Source organism: Arctopsyche grandis, chromosome 2 (assembly GCF_051622035.1).
Source record: "Arctopsyche grandis isolate Sample6627 chromosome 2, ASM5162203v2, whole genome shotgun sequence".
NCBI lineage: Eukaryota > Metazoa > Arthropoda > Insecta > Trichoptera > Hydropsychidae > Arctopsyche > Arctopsyche grandis.
Window position 1 is genome coordinate 2600462 of NC_135356.1, and position 21218 is coordinate 2621679.

Genomic DNA, 21218 nt, shown 5'->3' on the forward strand with positions numbered 1-21218 from the left:
TCGTCGATGTTTTGAATTACAACAATGTTTTGAATTACGACGATTCGCATTTAAAACCAGAGAAATATTATAATTTCTCTGCTTACGAGCGAAAAAAAATATTGTTAAAGTCGTCACGAGATGTTACTGTATTTCCACTTGGATGATCGATAAAAAAAAAACAATTCATAAAACAACGCGGTGTCGGATGTCGGTGATTTGTCGAAGGGTTTTTTTTCTTTCGTCGAAATAAAATTAATAATCACACATTATCCGATAAATTTTACCTCTGAAATGATTTAATTACTTGATTTATTTCGACGAGAGAAACAATTGAAGAGTAAAAAAATCCGTTTGATGTGACCGACAACACCCCGGGTTAGCAAAAATCGTTGGATCACCCATACTAATACATGATATATTCTCAGTAACTGCGCATTACGGGGAAGTAAAAATAATAATTCTTTGATTTTTTTTCGATCTTAGTGCGTATCTTCGTAAGTCAAAACATCTTCGACAAACAAAAGTCGAGGATAAGCTGTATGTGATTGTTGATGATCTAATTTTAGGTCAATCTCGAAAATTTATTTAAATTGTGCATGTTCTGTTTTAACTTTCAATATTTAATTTTAATTTTAATATAATGATTATAATTTTATTTTGATACTTGAATTTAATTTTAATATAATAATAATTGTTTTAATTTTGATATTTAATTTCAATTTTTAAATTTAATTTTTATTTCGATATTTTGTACGCTACTGGTTTTAAAAGTTGGCCTGTGGGCCGTTCGTTGGCTTGATGCGTAGGCACCATTAGTGAGTGTTGACTACAGGAACACATCTAGACCAGGCCTGGGCAAGCTTTTTTGCTGAAGGGCCAAATTCGATATTTTATATGAGTCGGCGGGCCGCATATACACATATATATACATATATATATATATATATATATATATATATATATATATATATATATATATATTTATATATCATCATCATCATTTACAGCCACTCGCCATACACTGCTGGATGAAGGCCTCTCCAACACGCTTCCACCCGTCTCTGTTATGCGCAACACTCATCCATCTCACCCCGCACATTTTCCTAATTTCGTTCACCCATCTTCCTTGCGGTCTTCCTTTTACCTTTTTGCATTTTCTCGGGTACCATTCAAGCACTTCTTTTGTCCACCTTTCGTCCATCCTCCTAGCTACGTGACCCGCCCATTGCCATTTCAATCTCTTCACTCTATCCACTATGTCCACTACTCTTGTCATACTTCTCACCCACGTGTTCCGCTTTCTGTCTTTCCTCGTTATGCCAAGCATACAGCGCTCCATACTTCTTTGAGTGCATTGGATTTTATGTAGCATCTTGGTGTTCAGTGTCTAAGTTTCACATCCATACGTCATCACTGGCAAAACGCATTGATCAAAGATCTTTTACTTCAGGCAGAGTGGCATTTTTGATTTAAAAACAGCATTCATCCGTCCAAATGCACTCCATCCTAATTTCATACGTCTCTTTATCTCTTCATCTTTACTACCAGACATGTCAATTATTTGACCTAAATATAAATAATTATTTACTACTTCTACTGGTTTATCATCTAATGGGATGCTATCAGGCATGCAATAACTATTGAACATTAGTTTGGTCTTATCTACGTTAATTTTTAATCCTACTTTTCTACTTTCCCTGTCCAGCTGTGTTAGTCTGTTAAGTAGTTCAGCTGCATCACGAGCTATTAAAACTATATCGTCTGCGAACCGAAGGTGACTCATGAAACGACCGTTGATGCTTACTCCGGCTGTGTCCCACTCCAAGTTCCTGAAAACTCCCTCAAGCACCGCATTGAATAACTTGGGCGAGATTGTATCTCCTTGTCTTACTCCTTTTCCTATGCTAAATCTATCTGTACCTGAAAAAGTTTTAACCGAAGCTGTGGCATTAAATCCTGCCTGTTCTATAGGTTGGTTCTCGTCGAGGATATTCTTAAGCCTTTCTGTAATAACCTTCGTGAAAAGCTTGTAGACCGCTGAAAGTAAACTAATGGGTCGGTAGTTCTTGATATCGCTTTTATCACCTTTTTTGTGTATTAAGATGATAGTTGCGTTATTCCATCCTTCTGGTATAGCTTGGTTTTGGATGCATTTGCTGAAAAGCCTAGCTAAGATATTATTTAGGGGGGAGACGCCACATTTTAGTAAGTCAATGGGAATATTATCTTCCCCTGGAGTTTTACCGTTCTTTGCAGTTTTTAGCGCGGCCTCTACTTCGCTAGGCAATACTGCAGGAACCCTTTGGCCGTTTGTCGATTCCAGAGCGGGGGATTGACCGTTGTTGTTCTCGTATAGTTTTGCATAGAACGTGTAAACTCTGTCTATGATTTATTCTCTATTCCTAATTATTACTCCGCTCTCTGATCTGATTGCGATCATTTGGTTTTTGCCTAAGAAAAGATCCTGTTTGCACTTTTTCAAGCTACGGTTATTCTTAATGGTATTTTCTATTAGCTTGCTGTTAAAATCCCTGACATCCCTGACTATTCTCTTTTTAATTTCCTTATTTACTAGATTGTATTCTTGCTTATTATTATCCCTATCTAAATTCCTAAATTCCTTTCTAAATTCCTTTTATGCTTAGTATATTTATATATATATATATATATATATATATATATATATATATATATATATATATATATATATATATATATATATATATATATATATATATATATATATATATATATATGTATGTGTGTGAGAGAGTGTGTGTGCGTTAAATAACTACAATATAAATAACACACTCTTTGAAGTACTTTCCCTAAACTTAACCATCGAATATGGCTGTGAAAAGGAATATCTGTGTACTCTGCATCAAGATCTTCAAGAAAGCTGATAAATTGTCTGTGTTTTAGTCCACTTGATCGGATTAAATTGACAAGCTTAATAACACGTGATGTTACGTGATCAACTTTTAATACGTTTTTGCACAAGAATTGCTGATGTATAATACAATGAAGTGCAATTAAATTATAATCAGGATCGAATCTTCGGCTAGATATGCAACAAATTCACAATGTTTAGTAGTAAAATGTCTTTTTATGTTGTATTCTTTTAAAACAGAAACGCTTTACTGGCAAATAAGACAAATAGCCTTATTTTTCAGTTGAACGAAAAAATATTTTGTATTCCATTCTTTATTAAACATGCGACGTTCGTCTTCAATTCTTCGTTTTTTATTCATTCTAATAGTTAATAGAAAGTACTAAAATTATTACAGAGTAAAAATGACTACAGTATTTTGTGGTGTTGTGTTAAGTTGATTCTAATTGATCATTAGAAAGATTATTTGATATTGAAGATTATTTAATTGATTATATTGGAGTAATATTTAATAGAGGCACAAAAATTGTCAGAAATATTATGGTTTTCTAAATAATTATCTAACAATTTCTCCGGAAACAATAAGATTATCTATAATTTTGTAGGTCCTAGAGAATTATATCTATTATATGTAATTATACCTAGAGTCTAGGATATATACAATATAATTAATAAAAAATTGGAAATACCTTGGAGTGGTAAAGGAAGTTATTTCTTTGCAAAGTAGCACGAAGTCACTACCCGTATTGGCCAGTCACTCACAAAATGACTGGCCACAAAATGACTACTCCCAAAATGGTCAAAAAAGGCTTAGGGACTATTTTTATGATTTAACATCTGGCGAATGGATGGTTCACAATGGAATTACCATGAATTTAGGTAAAAAAAAGCCCACTTCGTAGGACATACCGCGCTAATTCGAATCGCACGAATTGCAGATAAGACTATCCGCACACAACCCAACCCCGTGACAAGTCACAAGTCGATAAATGTGATTGCATTATAATAAATTATACTCACGGATACATTATAATACATGGGATTGTATTATAATCACATCACGGATATATTAAAAAAAAATAAACACTATTTTAAAAAAATTGAAGGAAAAATAAGTAATTTGGAAATAATCACGCGGGCCGCAGTTTGCCCAGGCCTGATCTAGACTGTAAAACCAGGTATTAATATAATATATACATATATAAATATGTCTGTATTTAAATATTATTACACGTGTTACTCAAAAATAGATATGTATCTCCAAATCGACTATTCATGATTTTAAGAAACTGAAGTTGAAGTTCAAGGCTAAACTACTCTGCATTGACCTAGTTTCCAGCTAAGACATTTGTTGTTGATAGATTTCAGCAAATGGGAGGCAAATCTTTCGATTTCGTTTTTGAAAATCTTTCGTGTGCGTCTGTCTGGACACTATTTCCATTCCATGCCATCATTTATTGAATCTGCAGCATATATTATATTTATGTAGGCAGCCCTGGTCCAAACTAAAAGTCATAAATATGTGAAAAACATATTGACGTTGTTACACTTATCGCCCGCTGCAAAGAATGCTATTGAACTATAAAAATATTGATTTGAAACATCTGAAATAAACATATGCAAATTGAAAATATTTATTTTACTTTACATCACCACTCGTTGTTGTCATTCTTTCACAATTAACTTCTGGATGAAAGTCTTTCTATTACTGTTTTACGTCACGAATATTTGTATACTATTAAAATTAGGTTTACCATATGGAAGATATTTCCTCCTTTTCGACTTAAAATTAATGCCCCCCGACTTTTTTAAATGCTGTTTTATACGATAAGCTCCGCTATGGACAGGGGAGCGTTATTCGAAAAACGTGTCAATAATTACTTTAGGAATTCCGAACTTGTGAAAACATATCCATGGGCTTTGAATAAATATGTCGTCATGCTCAATAAAGATAACGCCAATTAAAAATACAGTGTTGTACAAAATCACTTTTCAGTATGCAATAATGTTTGGATAAAAACCATTCGGTTCGTTTCAAGATAAAAAACTGATTAAAAAAAATCTAATTTAAAAAAAAATGGTGATAATTTTCCTGCATATTATATGTACATATGTATGCACATGTAGACATTAATTAGGTTAAAATTGAAGAAAATATCTTGTTAACAATTACATATTTAAGAAAAATAAAGAGATTTTTACATTTTAAATAAAAAAAAAACATTTGAACATTGTAAATAAGTCGAATTTCATTCGTTTTATAAATTCAAGATCGTAGAAAACATGAATGCCAGCGTTAATCCTTGCAAAAATCCTTGGGGATGGGCATGTGGAGCGTGGATAGCGACCAAACACAAAAATTTTACCGCAACGGATCGAGACCACGAGAGAAGACTTGACGGTGAGAGAATTTTCTAGAAAATTCCATCAAATCTTGTGATATTTTTTTCGTTTCATTTGTATATTTAAAATGTTCTTTTATTTTATAGTATATTCGAGATTACGAGACATCATATCTTCGATGCCTTTCTGGAAAGACACCGATTCGATCGAATGGAAGATGAAAGAACGAGGAGGCTATATAAAAAGATAGGGTTTACTCATTGAATGGAGTGATCGATAAGTTGGGTAAGTTTTTTTTATACTATTATTATTAGTGACATCTATGTTTAAAAAGTTAAGCATAATATAACAAAGATTTCAAGAATTTGATAAAATAAGTTTTAAAGAAAAATATAGATGTCTCTATAATATAAAAATAATCATTTATTATTTTATAAAAATTATATATTTAAATAAATATATATTTTTAAATGTTTTCTTATATCTTTAAAATATTAAAACAGATTTTATCAGAGACCCGAACTGTTATTTTTTTCGTTCCAGTTTGGTAAAAAAAATATGTTTTAGGTTTTTGGTTCTCTTGTATTTTTAAATGCTTTTTATTATTACGAAATTATGTTCACAATACATCTTATATCTATTTTAATAGCTACTGATCTACTGATCATTTTCTATTTTACAATTTAATTTAATTTGGTTAGTAATCACAGTATTATATTATTCTAATGTTAATCTAAACCATAATAGGAAAAATAGCTCAAAAACCTATTTACAATCCTTATAAATGTTCATAATACATCTAATACATAATATTAATTAAAGACTCTCTAAAGTCGATGATCTAAAGCAGATTGTGTTTAGGTAATCAGTGTTTATACCTGAAGGGTATAGACATTTTGTTGTAATCACCGAGACTCTTCACAAGTGTGTTAGTATGGTTATTAGTGATTCTGTCATAGAATCTACTGGTTAGTTTGTTAATAATGTCTGTAACAAACGGAATATTATATATGGCATGCAGTTTTTTCAGGTTAGTATATATGGGTGAATTATAAATTATTTTCAGGGATTTATTTTGTATTACTTGGAGCTTGGAAAGGTTAGTATTCGAGGCGTTATTCCATACAGGTGAAACATAGGTTAATAATGGTAATATTAGCGCGCGATATAATTTTATTTTATTTAGCGTTGATAAAGAACTATGGCGATTAAATATTGGATATATTGAGGATATACCCCGCATCTCTTTGCATTTCGCTGCCTCAATGTGAGGTGCCCATCTCATTATTTTATCGAACGTTACTCCTAAATAATTTCTCTTGTATTTGAATATTAGCAAGTTAATGTAAATACACCCACACTGTGTATACCTCTCTTTATACGGCTTTTTACTGTAACTTAATGTGATCATATATGTATGTACATAGGTACATAATTAAAATGTCAAAGGAGAATATTTTCTAGCATATGCAGTTTGCCGTTGGTGCACTGCGGAATTGAGGGCGGATTCTGATGCAGCTAAAATGCAGACAAAATACTTTCTTTTATTTATACTTATTTGACATTCTCTAGGCTTACCAACTTTACGTGGGCCGTGCTTTTAGGAACAAAAGTGTGACAACAGTTTAGAAATAATCTACTAGTTTTTTTTTTCCAGAAGTATGGGTGTATCTATAATATTTTTTAAGTTTTGTAGTTTCAATTTTGATGGAATCCAAATCTCGTAAAAATCACTCAACTTCATTTGCTCGGTTTGCAATTTCATTGTGGATTCTTTTAATGGCCGTAATGTATCAATGATGACAATAATTTCGATCTATTTACATATATTCTAAGAAATAGTTCTCCATATTGATTTAAACTATTTTTGAATAAAATTCTTTACATTACAATAAAGAGTTTAACATATCGAATGTATTATTCCATCTAGTAATACAGTCTATTGCATTTTCGTTGAATTTCATTATAAGACAACGGATTCTTAACTTTTTAACACATATAATTAAAATTGAACTGAAAAAACGAACCGCAAAAAAAAAATATCGGTTCGGTTTCGGTTTTTGTTTTCGGTTTTGTTTCCGGTTCAGCTCCCTGGTTTTTATAATATTATTAACAATTATTTATGTATTATTGAGACATCTGTAGTTGAAAAATATATTTATCAAATTGTATATGTACCAACGTACTTTATATTTTGGTTGAAATCTTTGCTAAATTAGAGTTTTACATTTCAAAACATTTAACTAGATATATTAATTATTTAATTTTTTTAATGTTTTGAAATTTAATACTCCAATTTAGCAAAGGTTTTAACCAAAACTTATTAACATATTTTTACTCTATAGATGTCTCGATAATACATAAATAGTCATTTATTGTATTATAAAAAAATTTAATTAATTAAATTATTTTTTAATGATTAATCATAGGTATCTCTATGATGCTTTGTTGAAATTATTCTAAAAATTGTATACCGATGTTTTTAATTAATTGGCCAGGAAGGCGCATTGGGATTTAACTTAAAAATGTATGATACATATGTGGTAGCCAACCTTTTGGAGGACATAGCACTCAAAGAAGATGAGTTTTAGCACTATTTGTTCAACTCAACTCGATTTGTTCGAAGAAATATATACAATATATACAAAATTGTTAGTTTCTAAAAGCGTTATTATTGTAAACTCCTCAAAAGAGGTGCCGAGCAGAGAGTCGAGTTTGTAACCAATAGCAACGGCAGTGACAACTCAGACAACACACAAGCTCGCTTCGTACAATATCATCAGGCTCAAAATAATAAAAATGCGTACAGTTCCCAAGTGGATTAACAAGATTCACGAGGCGGAAAAGACTGAATACTCTTGGTAATACTCACAATGCTCATATCTTGATTAATAAGCTTTGTACTAATTATTTAAAATGGCAGGCTAGCCTTGGAGTGTATGACGAAATGTCAAAAATGTCAAAAATGTCAACATACTCCATATCGATCGAAAGTACAGCCTAGTTTTAATACTTGTATTGATTGCATATACATAAATAGTATGCACCTTTATTTATTGTTTTCAGCGTGCAGAGTCTGTGCTATAGTCCCGATGGTACCCAGATGATAGTGGCGGCTAGTGAGCGGGTCATGGTATACGATCCTCAAGACGGCTCCTTGATCAGGCTGCTGAGAGGCCACAAGGACACTGTGTACTGCGTAGCTTATGCTAAGGACGGTCGAAAGTTTGCATCGGGGGGCGCCGACAAGATAGTCATAATCTGGACGTCGAAACTTGAAGGAGTGCTTAAATATTCGTACGTATTTGTGTACATGATTTGAGTAGTGCGAATCAAATGACATAATATGTTATCTTTTCAGACACAACGAACCGCTGCAGTGTTTGGCCTACAATCCAATAACTCACCAGTTGACCTCGTGTGCCGTCTCCGACATTGCGTTTTGGTCTAATGAAGTTAAGGCTGTACAGAAACACCGTGTCAACGGGTCCGGGAGAATCACATGTTGCTCGTGGTCGTTGGACGGGCAATTGTTGGCCGTAGGCTTGTCTAACGGCTTTGTTTCAATAAGGGATAAGGTATATATGTACACAAGATATGTATGTCTACAAGATACGGTTAATCAGGGCACCATTTTAAAGATTGAAATAAATTGATAAAATTGACTGAATGTAAAAATGATAATTCTTTACAATTGTACTACAATTAACTGTATGTATTTCAATTTGAGCTGTTTGGAATTTTAACGTGTGATTTTGAATTGAATTCATATGTAATTTGTAATTAAAACTAAAACTTTTTGTCTGTTGTATTGTAAAAAATGTGATGCTATTTTGAAAAGTTGCCAATAATGCCTAAAAAGAATATGAAAATAGGAAGAAAACTGCATTAATGATCAAATTTGACCAAACTGTGAACTTATCTCAATTTCGCTTTGAGGTTACGGTAATATTGCTTTAATTTTATAAGTTATGTACATAAGTGGCCAGTAGTTATATAATATTTGAAATTCAGTAAAAACACAGCGAATGCTTTACTTATTTTATTACATACATATGTGCCATGACAGGAATTACCCCAAAGTGACACATATGGTTTGCTACGATTGTACTTTAAATACAATATATAAGCATTTTATACAATGCGAATTCATATAAACATCCACAGTGACATCTATGGAGAAATTTTTGCAGCATTTTATAATCAAATTGTCGAATTTTAAGACGCTGAATAACTTGAGATTAGCAAGAGAGATAGGAAAGGAGATGCTAATTTTACATGAACCGTTTCAATGAAAATCAGAAAAATTGGCAAACTCTGATAAGAAACGATGGACCTCAAGTCACACACCAAGGTCTGGCCAGCAGCGGGGCTGTAGTGGGAATCGAAACTGTAACATTATGTATGTATGTATGTATGTAGGTAGCATTTGTAAGATTCGAATATAATTCGAATTTGCGAGAAACTGAGGAAGAAGATAACAACTTATTGGATTCGTCACAACAATTAAGATAGAAAAATTGGAAAATTCTAATAGGAGATGGTCGTTCTGTGTTTTTTTAATAACCGTCGACTTGACCTCTCTACTGGTATGCAATAGCTCTGCTAGTGAGTGCACTATGCTAATAAACTGCTATTTTCGGCTAGAATATTTCTGACAATTAAATAGATTACTATGTTAAATCGGTGGCTAATAATATGTATAACTTGTTGACCAATTTAAGTTATTCAGCTACTCACCAATTATGTAAATACAGACAGTTTGCTTTGATCAGACTTTGCAGTTTGATAGTGATAGGATCGTTGAATGGTTTCCGAGATAATTTAAATATGAACAAGTGTTTGTTTGTGTGTTTCAGAATTGTGAAGAGAGGTTGAAAATTAGTCGAGAGGGTTGTCCCGTGTGGTCGGTGCTTTGGACGGAGAGTGCTCTTCTGGTCGGAGATTGGTCGGAGACGCTTTCGTTTTACAACGCGTCCGGTCAGCAAGTTATGAAGGATCGTCCTATTGGTAATTTGCGTTATGTGTTATAATTGCACTCGTTTCATTACTGTTTGAATAATTTTTGTATGATTACTTGTAATTGAAGCGACACTATTTACATACATACATCTTTAAAAACTCTTCCATACTTCTTTATGCTGATGACACAAAAATTTATAAACCTATTTACACTATAGACGATTGTTATAAACTGCAAAAAGATTTGGATAGATTTGCTATATATTGTTTAAATAGTGACCTTTTTCTAAATCCTGAAAAATGTTCTATTTTGAAAATTTTACCAGAAATAAATCTAATGTCACTTATCATTACCATTTAAACCATTCAATTCTAAATACATCCTATTAAGGATCTTGGTGTTATTTTTAATCATAAACTCGATTACTTTGAACATATTTCCTTCATTACTAATAAAGCATATAAATCTCTTGGATTCCTACTCCGCTCAACTAAACCCATTGATGATCCTCATGTACTTAATTTACTTTATTTTTCCCTTGTAAGGTCTCACCTTGAATTTGGCTCAATTATCTTGTTCACCTTTTTATATATCCCATTTTAATTGTATTGAAAAAGTTCAACTAAAATTTATCAAATCCTTACGCTACCGTTTTCCTATCTACGCCCATACTTTTAACAGTCTTTCTATCAGACGACGACTCTCTGATGCTACGTTCCTTTTTATACTCCTAAATGGTTTCCTTGATTGTCCCGATGTCCGGAGTAAGGTTGATTTCAGGATCCCAGTTAGGTATTCTAGACACTCTTTTCACTTGATACTTTCAGAACCAATTCCCTAAAATGTTCCTATCTACAGCGTGTTTATCGTATGTTTAACGGGGAGCTGAATGATGTTGATCTATTCGGTATTTCCTTGCATCAAATCAGGACTGCCATCAGGAGCGTCTTGATTGGTTGATTCATTCTCTATTTCTATTATATACATATGTAATCTTTATCCAATATTACATCACTTCATGTTTAGTTATGTACTGTTCTATTTAGTCATGTTTTAGTTTTTTTTCATTTGTTTGTCTCTATGTACCATTTTATGTAATTTGTAAAAAAATATAATTGGGCCCAGATGTTATTTTATTTTGTTACATTTATTCTTTATTTTTATGCATTTCTACATTTGTTGTCTGTTGATTTTTTTCAATAAATAAATAAATACAGACATGTATGTATAATGCGAATTAAGCAGCTTTTGCTCGGCGAATTATTTATTGATCGTATTTTTATACTTAATATAAAGCTGAATTTGTATAGTTTTTTTCCAACTTTCACCTGCCCGAGCAACGCTGGCTATAATTAACTATTTATTTTAATGTGAATTGATTTGATTTTCAGGTTTGATGCCGGTGTGTTTGAATAGACTGGGCGAGTTGATTTTAGTGTGTGGCGTAAAAGGTTGGATCATCACCACCCTTGAAGGCGTTCCTGTACTGAAAAATTCCCAACAATGGGTCTGGTCCATAGAGCACTGCGACAACACCAACACTATAGTGAGTCCACAGACTAACTTGACAGATTTATTTCAAAAAGTTGGTTGCCCTTAACAATTTGTCATCCGACAGGCTCTGGGATGCTTGGACGGCACACTATGGTGCTATCAAATCGTCTTCAATAAAGTACACGGCTTGTACCACGAGAAGTATGCATACCGGGAGAATTTAACCGACGTCATAATTCACCACCTGACGTCGGGCACCAAAGTCAAAATCAAGTGCCACGACAAGGTGCAGAAGATAGCTATTTATAAACATCGTTTAGCCGTGAGTTTCTATTTTAGCAAGCCTCAACTTCAATATGAGACTTAAATATGTATAGTGTCCTTAGAGCAGTGCTACTCAAACTATGGTCCGCGGCCCATTACCGTCCGTCGGCAAACAAGTAAATAACAAATTAAAACAATAGCTTATGGATAACGTTGCATCATCTCATCCATTTTTGCCATGGAGTGATATATTAGTTAATTTAGAAGATAAAATAATTGACGAATTAAAAAAGTGTTTTGAAACCACAACTTCACTTGCGTCCTTTTGAATCAAATTGAAAGCACAAATCTTCCCAGATCTTTAATACCATGCACTGAAAACTCTTTTACCTTTGCGAGACTGGTTTCTCAACCATGAGTTTAATTAAGACAAAACATCTTAATAGTGTGAATATTCATGATCCATTATGTGTGGAATTGTCTTCGATAAAACCACGACTGGATAAGTTGTCTAATAACAAACAAGCTCATGTCTCATTAGTTTTTTTTTCTTCATTTTTATCTAAGTACATACATATGTATATGATATATACATATTGTACTTTGAAGTGAATAAAATAAATTTTATTACTTATATTTCATACTATTTTTATTTGTTATACGAACAAATTTTCACTCATATACATATACATATATAACCTTTTTATTTAAAAATATGATGCTGGTCCGTGAGAATTACTGAAAAATATATACTGGTCCGCCAACTGAAATAGTTTGAGCAAATAGCACTGCCTTAGAGCACAATGGTGATGTGATATAACATGTACATACATATGTATATGTTACAGTCGGAAGTGTATTTTCAGTTGTAATATATTCCAACTGGCGTTTTAGGTCATTCATATACGAATACAATTCAACTAGTAAATTATATCTCTATGTGCAAGCGCAAATACACTTTCAACAATGTGCGCCAGTTGTAATTAGGGATCCCAAATATTCGAATATCGAAGTAGTAGTAGTTTTAAGAAGTTCAAGATATTATTAAGATAAAATTTTAAGGGAATCATCTGGAACATAAAATAGAACTAAATGTGCTGTAGATTGAAATTAAAAAAAAAAATAAGTTCGTATAAAAAGTATTCGAATATTTGGATTTGGGATCCCTAGTTGTAATATAACAGTTGAGTTTTGACAGCTGTGATGTTATTATTGTATGTAGTCGAAATATATTACAACTGGAAGATACACCTCAATTGTAACATATACATACACAATACAACGGTATTTTTTTAAAATGACGTCACGTTTTTTTGTGACAACTACAAATTTCAATCTTTCGATTGATTTTAATATTTAAAACATGTGCTCTAAAGATATGATTTGAGTCATTGTGATTTAAGAAAATTATTATACATACAGGTACAACTGCCCGAGCGTATAGTCATATATGAGCAGAGCGATACTGACGGTATGCTGTATCGCGTCAAGGAGAAGATACCCCAGAAAGCCGAATGTTCGTTGCTGGTGGCGACAAGCAGTGCTCTTCTGCTGTGCCAAGACGCCAAGCTGGTGATGATCGGAGGCAAGAATCTGGCATCGTGGAATGTGCCCGCTTCGATAAAATTCGTGAAAGTTACTACGGTTCAAAATAAAGAAGCACTATTGTTGGGACTCGCCAATGGAGAGGTCCGCAATTTACATATCTATTTGTTATATACGTATGTATTTTCAGAGCAATGTGTATAAACTTGTACTAACGTGGGTCAGCGTTATTTTTACCGAAGAAATGCATCGCTTGGCAGTTTTCAATTAACCGGAATGACTCGTAACGGCAATTGAGATCATTTTCTATATCCATATTTAGCACATTGTATCAAATTCTTCATTCGTAACACATAGCAAAAAATGCTTGCAGTACTCGAATCGCAACTTGATCGTTTTTAACATACAAAAATTGAATTCGATGATTTTTTGTCTTTGCTACATAATATCTGTACATTTGTACGTTTATTGAGAATGTTATTTAATACTTAACAAGTTGACTTAATTGTATCAAATTGTTGATTGAATGGAAGTCCATTATAATATTTTATTGATTTTAAAGTTTTCAACTATTTATCTTGTATTTATAGATATGGAAAGTCGACCTGGATGAAGCTTCCATGGAAGTGTTGGTGACTATTGAATCAGCGATCAGGTGCTTCGACTTGAGCTCTTCTAAATCGATGATAGCAATCGTGGACGAAAGTTGTTGTTGTCATGTTTATATGATAGCTACGCAGCAACTTCTTTTCACCGTAAGTCTCATTGTATATTTATTTATTTATTTTACATAGATACATATATACGAGGAAGGCATAACAGGTAGACCCCAATGCGCCTTCCTAGACAATTAATTACAAACATTGCACCATTTTTATTACATAAATCGCTGTATTTCGAGAGGCTGAAGAACACGAAATTAACAATTAATTAATCATAATATTGTACATAAATCAAATTCAGATATTTGTTACATAGTTGGTAGGATGATTTTTGCCAATTTGATGGAGGAACCATTTCAACAATGAAATCAGATAAATTGGCAAACTCTGATAAGAAACGATCGACTTGGAGTCACAAATATCGAAGTCTGACAGTCAGCAGTATTAAAGATTAGCACGGGATCGAACCCGGTAACCTCTCGGTGCTAAACATAAACGCAACCACCGACCATACTGCTGGCCATATGTATATGTAATTGGAGGATTGTAAATAGGTTTTTGAGCTCTTTTTTTCCTATTACGCTGTACATATTAATAATATAATACTATGATTACTAACAAAATTAATTTTAAATTGTAAAATAGAAAATGATCAGTAGATATTAAAAAAGATATAAGATGTATTGTGAACACAATTTAGTAATAATAAAAAGCATTTAAAAATAAAATGCTCATAATACATCTAATACATAATTTTAATTAAAGACTCTCTAAAGTCGATGACTTAAAGCAGATTGTGTTTAGGTAATCTGCGTGTTATACCTGAAGGGTATAGACATTTTGTTGTACTGGTTAGTTTGTTGTTAATGTCTGTAACAAACGGAATATTATTTAGTTAGTATATATGGGCGTATTATAAATTGTTTCTAGGGATTTATTTTGTATTATTTGGAGTTTGGAAAGGTTAATATTCGAGGCGTTGTGCACATTTGTATGAATTTTTTTCCAATAATAGTGAGTGATGTTTTGTATAATGAAAGTTTGTTAAACAGGCGGAAAATGCTTCCTCGGTGTCTTGGCATGCGACGTATGAGGATTTGCTGTGTTACTCCGGCGGCGGCATGCTTTCGATCAAGCTGGTACCCTTTCCGGAGTCTTCGCAGCCGGTGATCGGATCAGTTGTCGGATTTCAGAAAGGCCACGTGTTCTGTCTGCAGGCCAATGCCATGCAATCGATAAACGTGCCTCTATCTCATGCGATGCATCAGTACATACAAAATCACATGTTCAAGTATGGACGGTGTCTTTCGTTGTCAGTCGAAATCGTTCGCGTTTTAAATTTGTTCATTTTTTCAGTGAGGCGTACAACATTGCCTGTCTGGGCGTTCCGAATTCCGATTGGGAGAGTTTGGGTTTTGCGGCTTTGGAAGAATTGTCGTTGAGCGTGGCCAAAAAGGCGTTTCAACGGATCGAGAATGTTTTATTTCTCGAATTGGTCGATGTGTTAGAGGTTTGATTGTTGTAATACTTACATATACTTATTGTTATTTTATTTTATTTAGGCCTAACAGGTCAATTACAAAAATAAGTAAGAGACATTGAATATATGTAGAGTTGCCAACAGGTCTTTTTTTAAGAATTGTCTTTTGTAACACAATTCTTTTGTTCTCTATATTTTTTTATATTACACCCGTAATGTCCTCTTTTTCAATTTTGACAATAATTTCACACAGTCCGTACTATATTATAAGAAACTAAGAAACTTTTGCACCAAATTAGCAGTGTATGGATAAATATAGCAACAGAGGTGATGAAATTGAGAGTGAGAATGAAGATGATTAAATTCAACAATTCATTTTTAAGCGTACTTTTCAAGTTCCTAACTACATATGTATGTATTTTCCGGTTATTATGAAAGTGGAAGTAATATAATATTTCCTTTGAGATATTTGGACTTTTGTGTAAATTTGTTTTAAAAATTATTGTGAAATTATGATTCTTTCATATACATTATGATTCTTAGCCTTATAGATATAATCTTTCCTGTACTGGTGGAATATTACGATTACCTTGTAAAATAATGGCATTTTTGGTACTATTTCACTTTAATAATAACCTGCACAATTATAACTAAACATTTTTTTGTTAAATGTTCTTTTTTTTTGTCCATGACACTTGGCAACCCTAATTGAATACAATTGAAAGCATAATAAAAAGCTCGGTTTTAATTTGTACTATTATTATTCTAGGAAATGTTAAATCAAGGCGATAATGCATCCAAAGCTCTCTCGGTAGCTGAAGTTTATGCATACCGAGGAAAGTTTATCGACGCTGCACGGCTATACCGATCCAACGGCCAATCACACCGAGCCCTCACAATGTACACGGATCTTAGACTGTTCCACAAGGCTCAAGTTTGTCTTCTTCATATCTGTACAGTTGTATATTAAAATTATTAACCAAAAAAATTAAGAAATAATCCACAGATGACGAGTTTGTCAATTATTTTATATATACATACATATATTAATTTTTTTCACTTTTTTCTACATCCTTTTAGACCCTTTTTTTAGAGAATTATTTTATATTTGTAGGAATACATGGATTCGGAAGATGTGTCGGATCTTATAAAAAAGAGAGCTGAATGGGCTCAGCATATAAACGAGCCTCGTGTGGCTGCTGAGATGTTTTTGGCAGCCGGAGACATAAAGAGTGCGGCGAATATTATGGCACAGAACGGTTGGGTCGACATGTGAGTTATTATTTAAACGAATAGTGTGCGGTGAACCTTTAGAGAATACATATTTATGTTTTAGGTTGGTCGAAACGGGTCGTAATCTCGATAAGGGTGCGAGCGATAATTTATATGTGGTGGCTCAGGCTTTGATCTCGATCGGTCACTTGGAGTCGGCGACCGAGCTGTATCAAAAATTGGGAGATCAGCATGCAATGGTCAAGATGGCAGTTAAGATGGAAAATTGGGAGCAAGCGTTTCAATTGGTCAAACAGAATCCGGAATACAAGGAAGAGGTTTATATACCATATGCACAACAAATGGCTAGGGACAATCATTTTATCGAAGCTCATAAAGGTTCGTACATGGTTACATGAATTTATGTACTACTAGACATTTAAATTTGTACCTTGATATTTATTTTTTATTAATTCATACCAGGAAGGCCTAGCAGGTAACCCCAAATGCGCCTTCCTGGCCAGACACATTGTAGGTACACTTGATACAAGTACTATACAAAGTATGTAAATACATATCAATTAACATCCATTTATGGTCAAATTTGTAAATTTGCAGCATTTTATACAATTCAGTGAAATTCGAGATTGCTTAAAACTCGAGATTTTACGAGAAAATTGGTAAGGTTGCCAATTTATTGGAACCGTTTCAATAAAAATCAGATAAATTGGCAAACTCGGATTTGAACCCATGACCACTCTGTTCAAAGCATTATATGCTAACCACTAGTCTATTCTGCTGGTTATATTGAACATAATCGAGAATTTCTAAATGTTCTTCATTTGAGTTGTATTTATTCTATAATAGTTTCTTATTTTGTGTTATCGATGTGATATTTTCAGCATACCACATGGGCGGTCAGACGGAATCAGCCGCTAGAGTTTTGGGAGTTCTTATACAAAATGCCATCGCCGAAGAACGTTTCAACGACGCTGCTTACTTGCATTGGTTGCTTGCATCACAATCCTTAGAAATCTCCCAAACTGTGGACGATATTGAGTGGGTTAATTCGAAAAGCTTTGAAATTATTGTTATCGACAGTTGAAATTAACATTTTTCTTCTATTCAATTACAGTCAACAACAGAATTGGATAGAATCGTATAATGAAAATGAAAAATATGCAACAATTTACTTTACTTTTCATATTGTGCATCAGTCTATACACGAAGTGTTTTCAGTTTGCCAACCGGAAACGTTGTTCAACGCGGCTAAAATTGTTCTTTCGCTCGTCGAAAACAATGTTCATCCGCCGAAAGGCATTTCTTTATTGTATCCTTTTCAATCTTATGTAGAGTTTATTTTTAGCAGTATTTCATTTTTGAAAATCATGTAAGATATTGCGCCTTGACGGTTTTCAGTTCGGTATATTTGTGTTTAGCAAAACAAGGCAGATTACTAGGCGCAAACAAACTGGCTCGTCAGATGCTGGACAAAATTCAGAACTTGAAAGTACCATTTAAGATACAGGTGAATAAATTAAAACGGTTTAACCCTTTGAATGCTGAAGTCATTTCTGTTGAAAGCCCGCCACGCTACAAACTTCGCCCACATTTCCAATTAGAATTATTTAGAAATCAGGTATAAAATTGAAGTTAATCCAAACAAACTCTAGATAACTACCGCCGGGGATTTCAAGTTTTGTAAAGGTGTGTTTAGACTCTCTAATATATCTTGCAACAAAATATAATAAACAAAAGAAGTTTATTAGTGAATGTATTTTTCCAAAACTAGTTCGATCTTCTTAATTGTTGTTATAATTTAATGCTTTTAAAATGAATAAAAATCGATTGCGTGACGTGTATTGGGATAATACCGGTATATTAAATACGTGATGCTTCTTCCAATAATCACCTATTCGGTCCAATCTGATTGTTCCCATGTGCAACTAGAGACCAAGGCAAAATCTGAAATACTCATCAATTAGGGATTTCCATTGGGTAATTCTGCTATGGTTATAAATTCAGAAATTCCGGTGTAAATGAGTGTTTATAAACGTAGACAAAGCAATTGCACGGATTACACGACTGATTTTTAATGCTACCGGGAAAGGCTTAACAGGTATTATTCTTGTTTATTTTATGCATGAAAAATATACAAAGCACATTGGCATTCTTCAGGCCCAAGGACTTGTCGGCAAAACGCTGTACAGCGTTGGTCAGCATTGAAAGGGTTAATAGTGTTTCGCAAACCCAACATAAAAAATATTATATATCAGACAAGTGTTATTTTCAAAAAATCATTTGTTGTCTGCTTCATGAGCTGCTTTTCTTCTACATATGTTGCTCTAGTATTTCTTTTGAACTAAAATGTTTTAAAAGAAAATCTTAGATAATATTGAGCAACAAAAAAATTAACGAAGCGGAGATTATTCAATCTTTACTAGTGTGACCCACAATGATTTTGAGTTAAAGACGGTAAAACTCAAAAATCTGTAAAAATTGCGCATATTTTAAACGCTCATATCTTTTAAACGGGAAGAAAGGAACACAAATCATCATCATATTCGAATTCAATGGGTTAAACTAAGTAAAGATTGATTGGTCTCCGCTCTGGTGAAGATCCGAAAGATCACAAAATTAGCTTTTGAAAATACTCTTCCTCTAAATATTCATTATTTTTGTTGCTAATTTCTCTACATATGTAGATTGATTTCTTGATACCATCCTTTTCAGAAATCAGTAACCATCTGTGATATTTATTTGATTGCAGGAAAATGTAGAAGTTTTGACATTGCTCTCACGAGCTGGATTGAACGATAGTAACGAGGTTACGCCGTTGTGCTACAGATGTTCACATCATTTCACACCACTTTCAACAGTTTGCAACTACTGCGGACATAATTTGTACCATTCGTTTCTTACATTCGGTTAGTTGATGTTATGTGAAATTTTTCATTTTTTTATTTGGTATAGAAGTGGTTATTAATGTTTTAGAAATATTACCGTTGGTCGCATTCACTATAGAGGACGACATAACCGTGGAGGAGGCTTTACAGTTGATAGAATCTGATGTGTCTTCTCTCGAAGCTCGGCCAAACGACCAAGAAAATTCTCAGATATTGCGAATAGAGAATTTGTCTAATCTCAAAGACGTGTTCTCAAACAAATCGTTTGAAGTAAGTAAATATTTAATAGTATCTCAACGATTAGCATTTCAAATGAAAAGTAAATATAGTACATAATTATAACATATATGTATAAGTGAGGTCAATTAATTCATATTTTCAATGTTTTTTTATAGGATGATAAGAATGGTAAAGTTGTGTGCAACCGAGAAGATTTGAAAATATTACAGCCATTATCTGTGATAGTCATCAATCGTCCAAAACCATTGGAAACGTTATTTTTTCGCAACGTTATGCCCGACTTACACATACAGTATTGCCCTCATTGTTACAAGGTTTATATCAATATTGAATGGGGACTTAAATATGTACGAGTATACCATAAAACAACAACGTCGGTTTGTTTTTGTTTCAGCTATTTTACGTGGATGATTTGGAATCGCAGCTGATTTCTAAAGCACTCTGCTCATTTTGTCGTAGTCAACTGATTGACGGGAATGGCACTGAACCGTTAAAATCCATTATTTCATCTTCGTCATTCTCTCTTGAATGAAAATTTTTGGAATGGAAGAAAGATATACTGTTAATCAAGAAAGCAATCGAAGAGGTCTGCACATAAATATAAAGAAGACGAAATTTATGCTATGTAGTTGACAAAATGCAAACAGACACCGGTGATCTAAACGTTGTATCTAGAGGTGTTAGAAAGAGTTAAAATATTTAAATACCTGAGAACTTGGTTAAATTAAGAGCTTGACCCAGATGAAAACTTAAGAATCCGCATCGAGATGGCTAGAACAGTGTTCATCAACAATAAACAAGCATCACAATCTTCGTACGCGTTTGAGATTCGCAAAGAGTGCTGCTATCTGGATGCAAAACGAGGACTCTGAAGACCAGAATGATCAGCCGTATCGAAGCTTTTGAGATGTGGGTCAACAGGCGTATGCTGAAGATCCCATGGACCAAAAAAGTCACAAATGAAGCTGTCCTCAGCATGATACGGAGAGGCAGGAAACTTGTTTCTGTCATCAAGTGGAGACAGATGGAGTACCTCGGACGCATGATACAGGGTTCAAAATACGAATTTTTCCGTTTGATTATCATGGGAAAAATAGAAGGTAGAAAATGGATTGGAAGGAAGAAGTTGTCATGGACTGATATGAGCGCTGAAGAGCTGTTCCGAACCGTTGAATCGAAGAAGAAGTCACCACTAACAGTAATTTTTTTCTTCAATAGATTTTCAACATCTCATTCA

General features: G+C 33.3%; 1 protein-coding gene across 1 annotated transcript; it reads left to right on the forward strand.

The window, feature by feature from the left end:
• The first annotated feature begins 7956 nt into the window (after positions 1 to 7956).
• Positions 7957 to 20513, forward strand: LOC143922829 (intraflagellar transport protein 122 homolog). Its single transcript, XM_077446184.1, has 20 exons — positions 7957 to 8076; positions 8282 to 8512; positions 8577 to 8793; positions 10075 to 10225; positions 11570 to 11724; positions 11797 to 11994; positions 13359 to 13625; positions 14072 to 14236; positions 15196 to 15434; positions 15500 to 15653; positions 16393 to 16557; positions 16738 to 16895; positions 16960 to 17234; positions 17738 to 17894; positions 17971 to 18165; positions 18255 to 18363; positions 19606 to 19762; positions 19809 to 20011; positions 20137 to 20295; positions 20376 to 20513. Exons 1-20 carry the CDS (start codon positions 8015 to 8017, stop codon positions 20511 to 20513), a joined length of 3555 nt encoding a protein of 1184 aa, XP_077302310.1. The 5' UTR covers positions 7957 to 8014.
• The last annotated feature ends 705 nt before the right edge of the window (positions 20514 to 21218 follow it).

Excerpts from the sequence above, each read along its gene's own strand:
- LOC143922829 (XM_077446184.1), top strand. The coding sequence starts at position 8,015 with ATGCGTACAGTTCCCAAGTGGATTAACAAGATTCACGAGGCGGAAAAG. Across the intron at positions 13,626-14,071 it reads TGGGACTCGCCAATGGAGAG|ATATGGAAAGTCGACCTGGA; the intron begins GTCCGCAATTTA and ends TTGTATTTATAG. Across the intron at positions 16,558-16,737 it reads GACTGTTCCACAAGGCTCAA|GAATACATGGATTCGGAAGA; the intron begins GTTTGTCTTCTT and ends TTATATTTGTAG.